General features: G+C 42.9%; 1 protein-coding gene across 1 annotated transcript in view; it reads left to right on the forward strand.

Annotated features, from left to right (window-relative positions):
* Positions 1-19,682, forward strand: part of Man1a1 (mannosidase alpha class 1A member 1) — a 184,978-nt gene that overhangs the window by 143,002 nt on the left and 22,294 nt on the right. Inside the window, exons 7-10 of the mRNA XM_052164469.1 lie at positions 3,725-3,848; positions 5,006-5,099; positions 13,603-13,718; positions 18,922-19,141. Of these exons, the coding sequence (XP_052020429.1) occupies positions 3,725-3,848; positions 5,006-5,099; positions 13,603-13,718; positions 18,922-19,141 (554 nt within the window). The remainder of the gene's footprint in view (positions 1-3,724; positions 3,849-5,005; positions 5,100-13,602; positions 13,719-18,921; positions 19,142-19,682) is intronic.

Consider the following 19,682-nt stretch of genomic DNA (forward strand, 5'->3'; position numbering starts at 1 on the left):
GAAGATGCTTCCTTCCCTCCACCCCATTCCTGTCTCCCACCCCCCACTTTTCCCCTATACTGAGGCATCACGCACCCTCAGGACCAAGGGCCTCTCCTCCCACTGATGTCCAACAAGGCCATCCTCTGCCACATATGCAGCTGGAGCCATGGGTTCCTCCATGTGTACTCTTTGGTTGGTGGTCCAGTCCCTGGGAGCTCTGGGGATTCTGGCCTGTTGACACAGTTACTTCCCCCATGGGGCTGTAAACCCCTCAGCTCCATCAGTCCCTTCTCCAACTCCTCCATTGGGGACCCCATACTCAGTCCAATGGTTGTCTGCGAGCATCTGCCTCTGTGTTTGTCAGGCTCTGGCAGAGCCTCTCGGGAGACAGCCATATAAGGCTCCTGTCAGCAAGCACTTTCCGGCATCCACAGTAGTGGTACCTTGACTTCTAAATCAAGAGAGACCTCTCCCAGGATTCCCCTTTCACAGTCCCCCCTATTTTTATGTGTATAGTACATTAGGAATTTGGGCTTTAGGAATACCAACTGAATAGCTAGACCCAGAGTCTGGAGCAAAAAAGACCTTGTAACTAGGCATGGTGGTTCAGTCCTGTAACCCAGACACTTGGGGAACAGGGATCACAAGTTCAAGGTCAGCCTAATCTTTAACATGAGTCCCATGTCAGTCTAGGCTAAGCCCTGTCTTTGTAAAAATGCTAAGTAAAGCAATCTTAGAAAGCTTTCTGCTGATCCCTCTCTGAGTGACCAAAATTTGCGTTTGACTTATGTGGTATGCAGGAGTAGACTTGTCTCTCAGGTCACACAGGTCTCCGTCACCTGGTGTGCCCCATCCATTCTCCAGGTCAACTGCTGGTCTTTGTACATTTGTGAGATCGAGACTGAGATGTGCCCTCTCTGACTTCTTCAACTGCATCCCAGTTGCATATTTAAGAACCAGCACAGCTATCCATCTTATAAATAATTTGTACTGAAATACATTAATTCTGCATGCTGAGAGATAACCAAAGCTATTCTTTCATATACACACTTATCATAAACCCAGCTGCCTTTCACAGCACATAAATTACAAAGAACAAACGTATAGATACTAAATAAATTTGAGTTTTATTTAGTTCATTTAGGTTGTTTATCTGGCACTCCTAAGTATGCCTTCACATGTTCTAATACCCTAAATTAAAAAAAAAATCAATTCCTTGGATTCTGGAAGGTAGATTGGACTTGTTCACTACACCCTATTCCGTCCTTCTCTGGGGTAAAGCAGTCAGTCTGTCTTACCCTGATATGTATGGCCTTATGTTACAAATTAGTTCTTTTTTTAATATTTTTATTTTCTATATTTTTTGTTTACATTCCAAATGATTTCCCCTTTCCCGGATCCCCCCTCCCCATATGTCCCATAAACCTTCTTTTCTCCATCCCTTCTCCAATCACCTCCCTCCTTTTTCTCTGTCCTTATATTCCCTTCCAATGCTAGATCGATCCTTTCCAGGATCAGGACCCTCTCCATACTTCTTCATTGGAGTCATTTGTTATGCAATTTGTGCCTTGGGTATTCAGGGCTTCTGGGCTAATTAATATCCACTTATCAGAGATTGTGTTCCATTAATGTTTCTCGTCAATGGAGAATTTTGTACTTCAGTTTAATAGGTTTAACTTTATTGATGAAATGTATAGAGTAAAAACATTGATATGTCTTGACAACAAATGACCAATTGCTACATGCACTGGCCACGATTAACCAAATCTGAAGGTAACTTTACAATACATCTGGATGATTTAACATTCCTCTTAGTAAGCTAACTGTAAATACTCCAAGAATTGAACATTTGGGACATCGTCTAAAATGAATGAATGCGAGGTTTTCAGTTCTCAGGGTTCCATTTGGTTAGGCATATCGACCATACTTGTGAGCTATGAAACAAAACCTGAACTTGGCTCTCAATGGATAGACAGTAAGAGGGAGGCTGGCCTAGGGTTTCCCCTGCCCAGTTTCCTCCTCCTTCAGACTCCTCGTTCTTCAGCAGCCTGACACTAGAGGCGATGGCAGGGCTGACGAGGTTTACCCTTGTATAAAGGGGTAGCTTGAAAGTTTAAGGAGCACCAAAAACAATTAAAAAGAATCTGTGTTCAAATTAGGGAAACCAGCCTTTCAGCCAACTTCAGGTTCCAGGCTCAGGTATGACAGTCACTGTGCCTGCCACCTCTCTCCCTACATCCATGACGCCAGACCCTGCCCTACGTACCATCCTACCTTCCGCTGTGGGCATGAGGGCAGCTTTACCTCTTGACTGCTCTCTCCTCCCTAACTCTTATTCTTTAACTCAACTCTGGGCTCAGAGGAGGCATCCTGCGATGCCTACGAGACTGCACTGTACGTCCTTGTGCAAGATGTCCTAGGAACTCTTCTCACGTTTACCTTAGCATAGACATACCATACTGGTTGTTTTTCTGCTCCGATATATGCCTCCTAGTGCTCTGTAAAGACTTTGAGGAAAATAACTCGTTGTCTCAGCATGCTTGTAACCCAGTGTCATTCGTTGTCACGCCTGCATAGCAAATAATGTGCAATCAATGCAAGTCTGAACCAAAACTAAGATGTGCATTGGCAGGTGTAGGAATTGAAATTTCCAGCCAGGTGTATGTTTAACTTTATTTGAATTATCATATATGTCTCGAAGATTTAAGTGTTTCTCCAGAAACAAACTATACCCAAAAGTCTGATCATGTCTCAAGAGTCACTTCATATTTGGGACTGGGATGGCATCTCAGTGGGTAAGAATGCTTGATGCACAGCTATGAAGATCTGAGCGCAAATCCCACCATTCCAACAAAAAGCTGCTTGCGACTCCATAGTTCTGTGACCCGAGTGCTGTGTGGTGAAGCTGAGACTAGAGACTCTCTGGGCTTTCTGACCTTCAGTTTAGCTCAGAAGTCAGTGGATGCCTCAAAGGCAGTAAAGCAAAAAGTAATATAGAAAGGTACCTGATGTTCCCATAGCCTCTGCATCTGCACCAGCAGCACACACAACATACATTTTAAAAAGACAAAAAAAAAAAAAAAAAAAAAAAAAGGATTCTTAAAAGTATTTTTTTGAGATAAACCATCCAACAATATATTTGCAACTCGTGCCTTTGAGGTTTATATAACATAGTTTTATATTCTTAGGCATAGATTAAATAAGACAGGCAATGAGTCAGTGCCTTTAAAAAAAATACCTAAAAAAAAAAATAGATAAAATTTAGTGTGAAGATACACATACGGAAGTGTAGTAATTGGAGGCAGGATTTGGAAAAGGACCGAAGTTCTTAAGTAAAGAATGTTTGAAATTTACCACCTATCCAAATAGATTTTTAAAGATAATGTGAATATCTAAAATCCCATGCAATCTCAATTAATATGTTGGAAAGTCATACGCAGCATCAGAGCGTGGATGCTACATAGTGCGTGGACCTTCCAAACCATATTACATGGAACTGTTTTTGAACTTTATGACTTAAATCAACAGTGAATTTGAGGTGGGAAATAGGAGTCAAAGCTTAAAACCAGAAGTCAGGGGGGGAAAATGTGATAGTATGTTATCTAGACTTCGCCCTTATAAGGATGCCATCCCAGAGGTGTGAGCCGTCTCAGAGGTGTGAGCTGTCTGATGTCTGCCACTTAGAACCTTGGAAAATGGAGCCCACCTAACCCATCACTCCTCCGGGACTTCTCTTCCACAGTGGGATCGGGCGGAACTGGCCCTGGGCCTCTGGGGGCAGCAGCATTCTGGCAGAATTTGGAACGCTGCATCTGGAATTTATGCACTTGGCCCACTTATCGGGAAACCCAGTCTTTGCGGAAAAGGTAAGTCTAAGTCTCCGAAACACTTGTGCAGAGAGTGGGTAAAGGAAACAATGTTTGTGTGTCTGTGGGACACTTTGTAACATGCCTTATTTCACCTGACCACACTGTCCACCTAGTCTTCCTATGATACTATCTAACTCCTGGTGAGAGGGCCCACCTGCCCCCTTGTGGTTTGCAGTACATTAAGGAGGTTGCTTATCTGTGTGAAATCTATTCCATATAAAAATATGTAGCACAGTATACACTGTATGAAGTGTATGTGGGAAAGGTTAAAGTGTTATACAAATATGGAGTGGCAGTGGAATAGATTTGTTTTCAAGATGAAAATCCACCCATTACAATATCACCACACCACTCTCAGCTTTTAGCTTTTACCTCTTTGAAGCAAAATTCCCTGACAGTGTTATAGTTCACTTTGTTGAAATTGCCCTCAAGCACATCAGCCTTTCCAGACCATTTGACTACCTCACCTCACCACCTGCCCCGTCCACATTGTCCTCAGAGAATGCACACTTCCACAGCAAAAACCTTCCTCGGGGAGTGCCTCATAACAGAACCTTATTTCTAACATTGTGGTTGGTCACTGGCAGGTCTGCAGTTAGGGGTTAGACCAGGAAGATTTCAGTCCTAGGTCTCGTGGCTTATAAATGCTCCCATAACCTTTTGTTTGTGCCTATGCACAAGGGGTTGGGAGAGGGGGCGGGGAGGAAGAAGACTCCGCCCTCCTCAGTATAAAGCCCCATCTCCCTTTACCCTGGTACTGGGTGGGAGGCGGAGCTCAACGAGGGAATTTACATAATTCCTTTTCTTTTATTTTTTCCATACCATTTGTTTTCTCCTGACTTCCTATTTATATTTGTTCATTTTCCATATGATCCCTTTCAAAGGTACAATTCCAAAAGAGTAGTTATTGGTTTTATACATTGATATGGCCTTAATATAGAGATTGGAGGTCTCAATTTGTGATCTGGGGTTCTAGATACCTATGACTATATGCACTTATTCCTATTTTTTCTCATAACAAAATTCTGAAACATTTCATGTACTTTTTTTTCTAATCTGGAGAGAGAGAGAGAGAGAGAGAGAGAGAGGGAGGGAGAATATGGCAAGTGAATTTTTTCTTAGATTCTCACATTAACATTCCTTATCCTTTATAGGTGATGAATATTCGAACGGTGCTGAATAAACTGGACAAACCAGAAGGCCTTTATCCTAACTATCTGAACCCCAGTAGTGGCCAGTGGGGTCAACGTAAGTCCAAACCTGAGCTTTCACTCTTGTGCAAGGAACAGAGGGAGGACAAGTGCAGTTCTCATTAAGGAATGTGGAGAAGGGGGATGGATCTTAACCAGCCTTGGAAGTGTGCCACTGGGGAGACAGACACACAGCTTGCTTTCTGCAGACAGCTGGAGTCTGATGGCATTGTTAGAAGCATATTTGAAACATTTAGTCAGAAAAGGAAGAGCTGGCCAGTGCAGTGAGGACTTCTACTTACAGTAGATAGGCTGTGTGCTTAGAAGGAAAGTGGGTTTCTCTGTGCAGATGACAGTGATACTTTTTCCCAGGGCAGTAGCTAGGCCGCCCTGTTTCTGACACTCTCGACTTTGACTTGGGGAATTAGAAGCTCAGACAGGGATCTTTCTCTTCATAATTTTAAGCTACCAGATAAAGATTTCTTGTGAGTGACTTACCTTTAGAACAGAAATAACTATCAAACACGTCTTCTGATGCCAGAATCTCCCACTTCAGATCACTTTCAACAGAGGTATAAAGACCTGAATTTGTAAAAAGCAATGTTCTTGAGGCAATTTGGAAAGGCTGTGATACTTTAAATATCAAATGAAAGCAACTGAGGTGCCACGCTATGTTGGCGTTACATTTGTACTCCAATTTTGGCTTTTTTTCTTTTCATGTTAAATAACATACACTTAGATGATTATACCTCACTGTTCTTTTAGAAGTACTTCTTTTTTTTTTTTAAAGATTTATTTGTTTATTTATTATTTGTAAGTGCACTGTAGCTGTGTTCAGATACTCCAGAAGAGGGAGTCAGATCTCATTAGGGATGGTTGTGAGCCACCATGTAGTTGCTGAGATTTGAACTCAGGGCCTTCGGAAGAGCAGTCAGATCTCTTAACCTCTGAGCCACCTCTCCAACCCCAGAAGTACTTCTTTTAATGAACACTTTAGCGAAAGCATGCTAACCCCCATGTCTCTTGTTGATAGTAGAGCCTATGTCTAGAGGAATTAGACCCATAAAGAAGGCTCCCACTCAGTGTGGTCTACAGATAGTTTATAAATACTGAGACAGCTTGCCTTTTTCCTGTGCATATTTGCACTTATGTCAAGTGTACAGTAGTGAGTACATCAGGTCATCTGTGTAAGAACCAAGGCAAGCACCAAACAGTACTAATCTTCACTATCATTTTACCACAACTTAGAATAGAGCAGTTTCACTTTTGCATGTTCTCATGAAACAGAGGAATGATTTTGATTCTAGAGAACACCAGCCTGTGCATGTGTGGCTAGGTGGTTATGGGAGTCACTTAGTGTAACAAAGCACTTGCGAAGCAACTTAATGAAGGAAGGGAGCATTCCTGCTCACAGTTCCCTGGGTGAGTCTATCATGGTGGCAGTAGCTCGAGTCAGCGTTCAGAGGAGAGAGATGTTCAGCTGGCTTTGTCCTTTTTATTTAGTGTAGAGCCCTATCACACTGGACAGTACCATCAGACCACCATCTTAGAATGGGTCGTCCCACTCCAGTTAACTCCCATTAGGTCTCCCTTGCAGACATGCTGAGAGGTCTGTCTCCTAGATTGCTGAGTTCACGGTCAGTCTCAACCATCACAGTAATGACCACTGTATGGGGAAAGTACTCAGAGCATTTCTGACACAAGATGAAAAATGACAGTTGGGTGAGAGAAATCGTGTGTTTCAAGATTATGTTATGACCGATATTATTGCTTGCTCTGGAATGATGGTGACTATCCTTTCATGAGTCACCAACTAAAAACAGCTGGGTTTTCCGGACCTGGTTAGAGTTGGTTCTTGAAGATGAAAAACTGCTGTTTGTAACCCATGGTGGTAAAATTTGAGTTTCTAAATACAAATTAGAATTTTAGAAACCTTTTCTATCTATCTCGCCATGAGCTTGACTTCAGTAGTTTCCTGATGATATTGGTGGTGACTTTAACAAAGGTGGTTTTTGATTTTATTATGTAGTGGAATGTGTCAACGTGATATATCTGCAAACTAAGAAAGAAAGAAAAAATAGTTTCCAAACAAGCAGTGCATACATGCATAACCAAAAGAGCCAATGATAACAGAAAGATACTCAATTGATTTTAATGTAACAGACTAAGAGTTTATGGAAGGGCTCTAGAGATGGCGCCATGGTTAAGAGAACTTGCTGCTCTTACAGGGGACTCGGGATTTCAGTTCCCAGCACCCTTCTGACGACTCTCACTGCCCATGATTCCAGTTCTAAGGGATCAAACCTTCTCTTCAGCCCAAAGGCGACACTGAACATGCACATAATATGTGCACATACATGCAAACCCTAACACATACACATAAAATACAGTTTATTGATATGATTTGTAACCCTGCATTGTAGAACTTTAACCTTTTAAACGCCTCTTGTTAAGTTGTGTTGTTATAGCAAAAAAAAAAAAATTAAATAAAAATTAGGAAGATAACTACATGGGTATAACGGGGCTATACTCCCGTGCGTGCATACAGGGTGTGTGTCTGTGTGTGTGTGTGTGTGTGTGTGTGTGTGTGTGTGTGTAGGGTAGATATTAACCCGAAGTCCTCAGGTACCATTCACCTTATTTTTTGAGGGAAGATTTCTCACTGGCCTGGACCTCTGTGGGCTATGGTAGCTGGCCAGGATTGGGCTTGTCTCTGCCTTCCCAGTTACTAATATGACAAGCACATGACATGATGCCTACTTTTTTTTAATGTGGGTTCAGAGAGATCCAGCACAGGTCCCCATACTTACATGATGAGCTGATGAGCACTTTACCAACTGAGCCCCACCTCCAGTCCCTGGATGGGCAATTAAGATGTGCTTCCTCTTTCCAGCTGTAAAACTGCATGAGACGCTTCTCTCTGTATACTTTAGCAAAGTATACAAAGGGAAGTATACTCACGGATCAGAGTTGGATCAGACATGAGAATCTAGCCATGAAAGCAAACATGAAGGAGATTGGGGCTGGGAATAATATAGTGTTAGTCTTCCCGCTGATATGCCTAATTTCTGAAATGACATTTTTATGAAAAGTATCATTTGTTGTTACAACTATTGCTTTCAGTGAATCAACAAAAATATTACTGAGTTCTGCCTCAGTTTCTAATGTTGATAGATGCTACTCAAAGGAGCACTGTCTTCGGGTACTCATCACTCTTTAAAAGTGTGAGGGGCACCAGACTAACTTGACACGTGTGAGGTTCACCAGCATATTGGCGTACAAGACAATTAGATATAATTTACCAAAAAGGTGACCAGTGCAAGAGTCCTTCTCTTGGATATTTCAAAAGTTGGAGAAGAGTCTCTGTGATCTCTGGCTTCCTTGCTTTAATTTAGGGTTTAGAAGTCATTCCGAAGGACACTAAGAGGGAGGTATAGCAGAGCATTCTGGCTTCACCTGTGCAGTCACCCAGACACTGTAGATTTGGCTCTGTTCTCCAGGACAAAGAGACTTTTGCATTTGTTCTGCTTATCAGTCAGCTTTCTGTGGAAAACAAACAGAACTGCTGTCTCCTGCTTGTCCTCACCCATCCTCCAGCCTGCATTCCAGCCATAAGGAAGAAAGGCTTCTATTTTTATTTTTCAACCATGGCCTACTTGGCCATATCTAGGAGCTTTTCCTTCTGCTATTTCCTCAACTCTTCTATCTAACTTCTCCACTAAGTTCCAGATCCCATACCGGTTCTTCCAGAAGCCTCCTCCTTCAAGGGTCTGGTTGGAATTTGTTAGTGCCCATTACACCTCTATTTCTTTCTCTACAGATGAACAGTTTGGGTTCTTTATACCCGCAGTCCCCTTCCTGATGCTCCTGAGCAACCTTCTTCCAAGGGATTCAAAGCTGTAAAGGTTGGTAAACATGCCATGGCGTGTTTGCTAACCCAAGGCACAGTACCTTGTACTTACTCAGTGGCTGTTTACTTGACTGGTTTTTGTACTAGGGTGTGTTATATCTGACCTTTCATTCTCTCAGCGATAGTTCTATTTACCCTTCTGTAAAAGTCATCACTGCTTCTTAGCTGTGGCTAAAGAGCATCCTAGCCTAGCCATGGGAGAGAAACAGGCCTTGTGATCGTTGTTGCTAGAGATGAGCTGCCGTGTGTGTGTGTGTGTGTGTGTGTGTGTGTGTGTGTGTGTGTCTTTGTGACCCTGTGTGTCTCTGTGTGTGTATCTATGTTTCTGTGTGTCTGTGTGACTGTGTGTGTGTGGCGTGTGTGTGTGTGTGTGTGTGTGTGTGTGTGTGTGTGTGTTTATGTGTCTGTGTGTGTATCTATGTTTCTGTGTGTCTGTGTGACTGCATGTGTCTGTGTGTGTCTGTGTGTGACTGTGTGTGTCTATATGTCTGTGTGTCTGTGTGTGTGTTGAGTCACTAGTAGCACTGAAACAATGCTGTGGACAGATGAATTCAGGTTCATATGAAAGTTTTTAAAGTTTAAGGCAAAATGATTATTTCAGTACCCTCTGTGTTATTTTTTTATTATTTTGTTATCATTTTGTTTCGTTTTCCTTTTTCAGACATTATATTAGAAATCTTTGTATGGGACCTATTCCCACCAAGAATAAAAATCACAATTTACCCCTTAGAAAAGAGCCTAAGATTTGAGTAATTACTCATTTAGAATTGTTAGGCATGAATATACCACATTTTTGTATTTCTGGAGTTGGTCCTGCCTGTCCTTATGAAAAAAATCTTCTCTCCTATACCCACAGAGGTACAGAAGTTCCACAGAGAACTCTGTTGCCACACAAACTATCCCCCAGACCTAGGAAACCTCAATCAATGAGATACTAAATTTATCAAAAGCATGATAGGCCTCTTTGTTCCTTTACTTTGATTTTTTTTTTTTTTTTTGATAGCTAGAAAAAAAATTTAAGTTAACTAACACCAAAAGTAACTGAAATAAAGATATTTTTATATACCCCTTTTTACTTTAAAATACTCCCGGATGCCCAGGCATTTTCTTCCCTCCTTATGGACTCACAACCCAGCGGGGCAATGCCTTTCCAGGCGGTTCGTTTTCCTCTGTCATTGTTGTGACTCCGAAGGCCATGTCTGGATCGGGGCCGTCGTTCCCCATAACTTCATTTGGCCCTTGTTATTTTGACAGTAACTGGACAGGGATTTGCTTTGCCATGCCTCTCTTGCCTTTGTTTCCTACAGCCCTGCTTACAGCAGCGGGTCTCATTATTGATGAGACCCGACTTAGTCTATTTACTTTGTAAATGTCAGAGGTTTCCACGGTAATTCATTTAGGAACCGGTAAAGGTCACACGCTGCTATTTTAAGAAATCAGACCTACCACTTTAAAAAACATTTTTCCCTAAAATTGAATTCGTATGGCTCTGGACTATTCATAATGAGGAAATTGCGTATTTAAATACGTAAAATCGGACCCTACTAGTTGGAAGAGGTCCCTATTAACATCGATACCACTTAAGTTTGAGAGAAAGAGGCTTGTCAGAGCCCAGTGCGGACCTCTCTCTGCCGGTATGGATCATGACTTGGTGACGAGGCAAAACACTTGGACCACATTCTTGAAATAAACGTGTGGCAAAGGCATGCTGTCCAAAACCTTTTGAAGGGAGGGGCAGACCTTCAAGGTTTTCAAGGAAGGTCTGTGCGTGATCCTTCATATGAAGTATGTCCTGTTCCTCTTGGTGAAAATAACGTGTACAGAAGCCCTGAGGGGGATGGACACTGATAATTTTGAGGACTGATTTATGAAAAGTGAGCAGAGAGAGACCAAGATGGCCGATGCACTGAGAGAATGAGACATGAAAGTCCTTCCTGGTTCCAAAAGATGAAGGGTCTAAGGGCTTGGAGTTAGTGGTGACCAGATTCTCCTGCCAAGCGGCCTGGTGCCAAGAGTGTGGAGAGAGGTTGATTGACACCAGAGCATCGTGCACTGCAGTGAAGGACATGCTGACTTCCGTGTCCAAGCGCGGTGAGCAGGACTCCGTGGAACTGCCTGAGCCCAGTGACAGTTGAGGAAGTGACCTTGCTCTTGAATTTTACTTGCTATTGAAAATTCAGTAGAAAGAGCACACCCCCATGAGAGTGATAGCAGGAAATGAGATAAGCGGCTTCAGCTGCAGGGACAAGCAGGAAGTTCTGCGACCTTCCTGTTGCTGTGATGAAACGCTGACCCAAAGTAACTTACAGGGGAAAAGCTTTCTTTGGCTCACGCTTCCAGATCGCAACCCATCGGTGAGGGGAGTCAGGCAGGAACATGAAACAGAAGCCACAGAGGAACTCTGCTAGCTGGCTTGCTCCCAGGCTAGAACTTCTTGGAACAGCCTATCACCGCCTGTGGTCCAGCCCACAATGGGCTGAGTGCTCCTCCCAATAAAGGCAGCAGCCTTCCCCAGATAAGCCCACAGGTCAATCTGAGCCAGTCTGTCTCTTATTTGAGAATCATGTCTAGGTGACTGTGGGCTGTGCCAAACTGTCAGTTAAAGCTGCCGAGGACAGAACTAGGCTTAAGCCAGTGTCACAGCAGTAAGAGCTGAGAGGAAGGGGGGAGGGGGCGCTCAAAAGACACCATGGGAGGTACAGTGTGGAGAGGTCCGGAGCTCACTGCTTGTGGGAAGGGGAATCAGAAAATATATAAATAGCCGCTGAATGGCTCTTGCTCTTGTTTGTGTGTGTGTGTGTGTGTGTGTGTGTGTGTGTGTGTGTAGCTAAGAAATTGAACCCAGAGCCTTAGCATTAGCCACACAAGTGGCCTGTAATGAGCTACATTCCAAACCTCATTGACCTGTGAATTACAGAGTCTGTAGACAGGTAGGTGAATGGAAACCTGACAAGGGTGTGAAGTTGAAGAAGGGAGGGATGGACAGAGAGAGGGAGGGAGGGAGAGAGAGAGAAGAAAAGAAGAGAAAAGAAAAGAATTTATGAGGGAGGAAGAGAAGAGAAGAGAAGAGAAGAGAAGAGAAGAGAAGAGAAGAGAAGAGAAGAGAAGAGAAGAGAAGAGAAGAGAAGAGAAGAACTTATGAAGGAGGGAGGGAAAGGAGGGAGGGAAAGAGAGAGACAGAGAAAAGAGAACACAAGAGAACACAAGAGAAGAAAAAAGAAAAAGATAAAAGAAAAGAATTTATTTTCAACACCCATGTAGAGTCAAAGTGAAGTTGTTGGCTAGGCAGCAGAATAGTTCTTTATAGCTAGAGATATACTAATGCACTCCTGGATAACTAAGTCAAGAAATCCTCATTTCATTTCAGATTTAGCTCTGTTATGAAACTTTGAAAGACAAAGGTCTCTCGATTCTGGGCATGGTTTTTCCCATATTTCGGTTTGGAAGCAATGTGCTTTAAAAAATGAAGATCCATTCAACGTATGGTTGGTGTTTTACGGTGCAAGGAAAGCATCCATATGTGGAGCCCCGTGTGAGCTGTGGGGTCCAGTGGCTCTCCGCCACCCCATGCTCTCTCCTAGCCTCGGCAGCCATTTTCCTGGCTACAGATTTCCTCACCTTTACATGCAGATAGATGGCCTTTGCCTTAGATCAAGGATAATCAGTAGTCAAGAGCAGTGGAGGTAAAGGTGTGCTGTGGGACTGAAGTATGAGAAGACAGTCAAACAGTTTCCTTCCTTCCTTCCTTCCTTCCTTCCTTCCTTCCTTCCTTCCTTCCTTCCTTCCTTCCTTCCTTCCTTCCTTCCTTCCTTCCTTCTTGTTTTTAAAGACAGGGTTTCTCTGTGTAACAGAACCTTGGCTGTCCTGGAACTCAATCCAGGCTGGTCTCGAACTCCCAGAGCCCACCTGCCTCTGCCTCCCAAGTGATGGGATTAAAGGCGTGTACCATGATCTCCTGGCTGCTCTTTTTTGGGAGGAGTACTTATTTTTGTTTTATGTGTATTGGTGGGTTTTACCTGCATGTGTGTCTGTGTGAAGATGTCAAATCACATGGAGCTGGATTACAGACATTTGTGAGGTGCCAAATGGATGCTGGGAATTGAACTAATGTCGTTTGGAAGAACAGCCTCTGCTTATAACCACTGAGCCTCCAGTCCTGCTTTCTTCCATTTTAGGACACCTGCCACATCTGCCTTCCCCGCCTCAAACTTAGAACAATAGAAAAATTACAGTCTTAAAAAAAACATGAACCCAAGGAGCCTCTGGTTTATTATTTTTTGTTTTATTTAATGCCTAAGGATCTAAATTAAATATAAAACACTTAAATATAGACTATGGAACATTTTAACTTGCCTTTCTTTTTTTTAGTAGAGAACCAGGTTTTTAGAATTAAATGTGACATACACACACACATTATTTCTCATCATGTTTGCAGGAGTAGCCCAGTGACTATTGAGGCTACATCACATGACTTCACAGCCCATCTGCTGGTTTCAGAAGATCTCTCTGAAACAGGGCATTTGTTGGAACTCACATGTTCCACTGAGCTTTAGCTGATGGGTTTTTGAATCCTAGCCACTGATATGATTTTGCTGCATTATCTGAATTAAAAGCTGAGTCACTGGGAAATTGACTTCCCTCTCTCTTTCAGATCACGTGTCAGTGGGAGGACTTGGAGACAGCTTTTATGAATACTTGCTTAAGGCATGGTTAATGTCTGACAAGACAGATCTTGAAGCCAAGAAGATGTATTTTGATGCTGTTCAGGTAACCCAATATTTAAATCATCCTTGCTAGTCTGTTCTGCCTTATAACTTGCATATTAATCAGGCTTTAATGTAAAAAAAAAAAAAAGAGTACCTAGGGAGAGTCCAATGTCTGCAATATCATTTTAAAATTTTAGTTCTAGTAGAGCAGTGGTTTTGTAGTTCAAATCTCACCTGCGTCATATATCTAGCCAGGCATAATGGTGACCCACTGTTCCTCCAGGATTTGGGGAGGGGGTATTCAGAGGGTGGAGGACTGACTGCTTTGAGTTTCAAGTCAGACTGGCTACAGAGTGAGTTCTGGGCCAACCTGAGTTACAGCTGCCTGTGTGAAGAGAGGTGGTCATAGACCAGATACCAGGAAAGAGATCATATGGAAGACAGTGTTCCCTGAAGAGGGCACTGTCTACTAAGATCATGCTGGTGTCTCTGTTATGGTGCCCCATTGGCATTGCCTGGTGGCACATTGCTGAGGATATACCCTTTCCCTGAGAATGTGACTGTGTTCTTTTCTTATTGCTACATTTTCCATGATGGGGAAGGAATCTGGAGTTTATATTCAGAAAACTGGCTAAATTGAAATTTCTGATGCTCACGGACAGTCGAATGCTCCTGCTATTTGAACTCATCTCCAGATATCTAATAAAATAACTAAATCCATGGGAAGTTAACCTTTTTCCTTGAATGCTCAGAATATCTTTGTAATCAATGCTATTCATTTATAGAGGGAAAAGAGTTGAAAGGGCCCTCGTCTATCCCAGGATGGCATGGAACATTGACATTAAACTGTTCCTCCTGCTTCCATCTATGAAGTACAGGGGTGTCAGGCACACACTATCACATCTGGCCTGAGACACTTGTAATACCATTTATTTTAAGTCTTTATCCTAAATGTATTATCCTCTCTATAGGTCTGAGTGGGTTTTGTGTGTGTGTGTGTGTGTGTGTGTGTGTGTGTGTGTGTGTGTAGCTTCCTTTGACCTCCCAGGATCAGTTGAGGGCTTCATTGAACAAACCACAGACCTTCACTCTCACAAATAGGCGTCAGAAACTCCTCAGGAGGAGGACTGTGGTGGAGCCTTTATTACAGCCTGTGCTGAGGATCAAATGCCAGCCACGCTGTGGTCCTTCTGGTCCTGTCCTCACTGGGTACCGCTAGGGAGCCCATTCCTATAAAGGTTACTTTTCCTCGAAAAGAGGTTTCACGTATTAATCCTAAGAATTCTTTTCAGTATAATTTGATTTACATATGTCATCTGATTAGCATCCTAGCAGACATTTTAACCTTTTTAATTTGAAAGTCTCCCTCTAAGGCCTTGATAGTCCACAAAAGGCCCTTTTGAAATATTGTTTGAAGTATTTTTCCCCTAACTTCTAGAACTGTTCCCATGTAACTGTTAGTGTATTCTGTTTATGCAAATAATTGACAGGAAACCCCATTAAGAACAAATGAGGCAAAGTGTTTCCTGTGACTCTTAATTGTAAAAAAAAAAAAAAAGAAAGAAAGAAAAAACATTCAACTCATTGTCTATTATCAAGTTTCGGAGCAAAGTTAGAAAAAACAGAGTAATAAGTTTAAAAGCAGCATTAACATTCTTTTTACCAAAGTTGTGCTTTATTGCACAAGATGGAGACATTGCCATTCTATCATGGATTGGGAGGGGTACGCAAGCTCCCACTACTAGCTGAGGAGCCTTTGACAGCTGGTGGATGCTACGGGAGAAGAGTCTGTTTTCTTTTCTTTGCCTTTTTTTATTCATTTATTTGTTCCCTTTTCATCCTGGTCATACCCACACACACACAGTCCCTCCCCACTTCCCTGTCCACTTCTCCTCTGAGTAGGTGAGCCCCCTCACTATGCCCCCCACCCTAGCACATCAAGTCACTGCAAGACTAGACGCATCCTCTCCCACTGAGGCCAGACAAGGTGGCAGCCCAGTTAGGGGAACAGGATCCACAGACAGACAGCAGATTTTTGGACGGCCCCTACTCCAGTTGTTGGGGAACTTGCATGAAGACCTCACCACACATCTGCTGTGTATATGCTGGGTTGGGGAATCTGTTTTCTTCAGGGTTGTGGTCATTGGTAGGCTTCCCATGACACGTAGTCATACCTATGTGTACTATGGTAACAAGACGGGGGGGGGGGGGAGGGGAAGGGGATGGCGGGGGGAGGGGTGAGAGGTAATAGAGTCACATGACACATCTCAAGAACTCTGACTCCAGAGACCAACATCAAGGTGCAGATCTAAGTTTAACGCCCAGCCCATAAGCTTTTATACAGTGTTTGACTCAGTCCCAAACCCCAATCGCATCTTGCCACACCATTAGAGCATGCTCTAATGAAAACCGTGCCTAGTGAGGTAACTCAGAAGGAGTGGGGAAGTAGCCTCACCTGTGAGGATTTTTGTGAAGACTGGAAGAGGCCACCTCTCTGGCCTTGGTTCCTTTGTGCTGTCTCCAAGTATGCTCAGAGCAAACTTAGATCTAGTGCCTTGTATGGCAGATCAGGACACTTCGAGGAGTCGCAGGAGCCTGTGGCGCCTGGCTCTCCATCCCACCTTTCCTCCACAAGGTTGGCTTCCACATCCCTACAGTGCATGAGGTCAGCACGAGTCAGACCCAGTGGGGGGTGGGGGGTTTTTTCATTAGAAGGACATGAAGTAGGGAAGGGAGGCAGAGGGGGTCTGGAAGAACTTGGGGAAGGGTTTGGGGGAGGGTAAATGTGATCAAAATGCCTTGCATACATGTGCAAAACTTCAACGTATAAGTGAAAAACATTTTTAATGTGATGGAGAGGGGGAACAGTAACTCACGCCTGAGGCAAAAGTCTCAGTTGTTGCCAGGAGGTCGTGGGCCAGCCTGAAGAGCATAACACAACACATAAATAAAGCCTGTTCTTATCAAGAGGAAGGCAGTGTGTGTTGTTGTTCTGGCTTGTTGAGTCAGTGGGGACACAGTCACAGTTTTAGCCTTAGGTCGATTCAGATAGGAATGCTTTAACTAGACAGTACTTTGACCTCTCGGCTGGTAATTGTGACCTGCCCTGGACACCATACAAAGAATCTGTAATGGGCCAAGATATGTGGGTAGGTGATGTATTCTTTAAGAGTCCACAGGCTTTATCAAATTAATACAAATATGGAAGAATCAAACCACAGAATGTATCATACCCTTTTCCCTCAATCAATTCCCTATAGATCTGACACACACACACAGTTTTATTTAGGAGAGTCATATTAGGGTATATTTACATTTTTTCATTTCTGCACAGAACCATTGCTTTGGGCACAGAACTTCATCATAGTTTATTTTAGGAGGCAGCAAGTTGGTCAGAATCACGCAAAACAGAAGATAGTAGTTTATTCACTCTCCATAACAGGGTAATAATGTTGCTCTAATCTGTGCTCAAAAGCTATTACTCTTGCCATGGAGAAAGAATAATTTCCTGGGTGATGAACAAGTATCTGCTTGAAGGACTTTATTGCAATTTGCGTTATGAGAATTGTAAATAGCTAAGATGTTCAGTTGCATTAAATGAGAATGAAATATTAATGTGATAACTAAACCATCAATAAAATTAGCTTAACCACAGCTAATGAGCACAGCGGTGTTCATTTATTTCTGACTGTCTTGCTTTTGTTTGTTTATTTCTAATAAAGGTAGAGAGGTTACATATGTATCCTCAGTCATTCTTCTACCTTCCTAACTGTGTATCCTGAAAGCCCTCCTTCTTCTGACAACAGAGATCACTGCAGACCCCATGAGAGTCCTTATCTTCCTGTGTCACCATGATCATTTTCTATCAGAAAAATTGGAAATTAGCAATTCCAAACCTAGTTCATACTTCCTGCTTTTTTTTTAAATGCAAGCCTCATTTTATTTGTGACCTAGTTTTTGATAATATCAGCAGTCCGTGGACATAAATAAAATACATCTTACAAATCAGTTTTGTAAATACTATTTTTTATCCTTGATTTAAATGTCATTTGCTTCAAAGTTTTTAACTGTACAGTAGTACATTTCTCAACAGAATAAACGGGAGATAAGCATGACTTAATTTCTCTGTGTATGTGTAGGTACACATGTGTGTATATGGGCAGAGGTCAACTCGGGTCATTCCTCAGGAGCTGTCCTCCTTGTTTGTCCTTGTGTGACATGGTCTGTCATTGCCCTGGAGCGCACTAATGAGGCTACTCTGGCTGGCCAGTGAGGCCCAGGCCACCGACTGTCTCCTCCTGAACACTGAGATTACAGCAAATGACATTGACAGCTTTTCTCCATGCTTTACTGAGCCTTCTCCCCATACCATCTGATTGGTCTCTGATCACCACACAAGAAATGTAAAGAAGTGGTTTTCCAGGGCTAGTGTCTATACTGACAACAAAATGCTGCAGAGTCTTCACCATAGATAGCATTGTCTCCATGTTGTGGATAAGGAGTATACTAAGACTTACAGAAATGCTGAACAATTACCTGCAGCATTCCTCAACAGCATCAGAGATACCATCTAAATCCATGCGCTCTGGCTCCACAACAGCCCACCTTAGCCACCCTCTTTTGTTGCTCAAGCCTAAGGGAGAGAAAAACAACAATACCTCCATCATGGATCTTAGACCCCAGCACGTTCTGTTCTTCATCTACAGTGGGACCTGGGCTTTGAACTGACATAGCTGAGACATGGTGGCAGTGACCTGTCTTTGAGAAGGGAATGGTATTTAGGGAATGAGAATGGTCATGGAGCCAAACAAAGCCAAGGGGGGTGGGGGGCTGGGCCAATACAGAAAATCCTAGCCAGGTGAATAAGTAGAGTATAGAAAGAATAAAGGAAGCAGGAACATTTCTGATGAAATTAGATTTGAGACAATAAGCAAATTACAGGCAAGGTTTTAAATTGTACTTGTTTTAGTTGCATTTACATCCACAATTAAAGAGTATGTATGCTTTCAATTATAGTATAAAACTGAGATTGTTGTTGGCATATGCCTGTAATCGCAGCACTCAAGAGCTGAGGCAGGAGGATTGCTGCAGAAGGCAGTCTCACCCTGCATAGTGAGTTCAAGGCAATCTGTGATCTCTAACAAAGCCATGTCTTGAAGAAAAAAGAGGAAAGAAAGAGCAAATACTTGATTACACAGGGATAATAATATAGAAGTTATGCATTTGAGAAGAGCTGCTGACTATTTCAAATGTCTTCTTTTCAGGCCATCGAGACTCACTTGATCCGCAAATCAAGTGGGGGACTCACGTACATCGCGGAGTGGAAAGGGGGTCTCCTGGAACACAAGATGGGTCACCTGACATGCTTTGCAGGAGGCATGTTTGCTCTTGGGGCAGACGGAGCTCCGGAAGCCCGGGCCCAGCACTACCTTGAACTCGGAGCTGAAATTGCCCGCACCTGTCATGAATCTTATAACCGCACATGTGAGTATGTATTACTCTCCACTCACATGACGTGCCCTCGCGCTTCGATTTCATGCAGTAAAGGGCTTTGCCATGGCCATCTTCCAGGAGGAAGAAGGAGGGGGAGGGGAAAGAAAACCTCTGTGAAACTCGATGATACCAGTATCTTAAAAGGAATCGTGCTTGGACGTAGAAGTCACTGCTTTATACAGAAATACACATCTTAGTGTGTTGAGTGACAAAAAAAAATAGGGCATACAAGTTTATTTAGTGACCTTTGCTTTACTTCAGTAACACTGAGCAAGGGTCTCTAAACCAATACAAAAAGAAACTTCCCCAAAGCCCCATAAGGAGATTTTATGTCTGGCTTCCCATTTATAAAACAGACATTTAAACGCAAAGATTGAATAACTGGCCTTTGGTGACAGTCTAAGAGAACTCTCGACCACCAAGCTTTCGGTTACCTAGCAAATGGCTGCAGGACATTATAAACGCCTGGTGTTCGGTAAGTAGGAGTTAAATGGGGACAAAGAATAAAAAAAAAAAAGAATTGTCACTTTCT

Source organism: Apodemus sylvaticus, chromosome 19 (genome assembly GCF_947179515.1).
Source record: "Apodemus sylvaticus chromosome 19, mApoSyl1.1, whole genome shotgun sequence".
Taxonomy (NCBI): Eukaryota; Metazoa; Chordata; class Mammalia; order Rodentia; family Muridae; genus Apodemus; species Apodemus sylvaticus.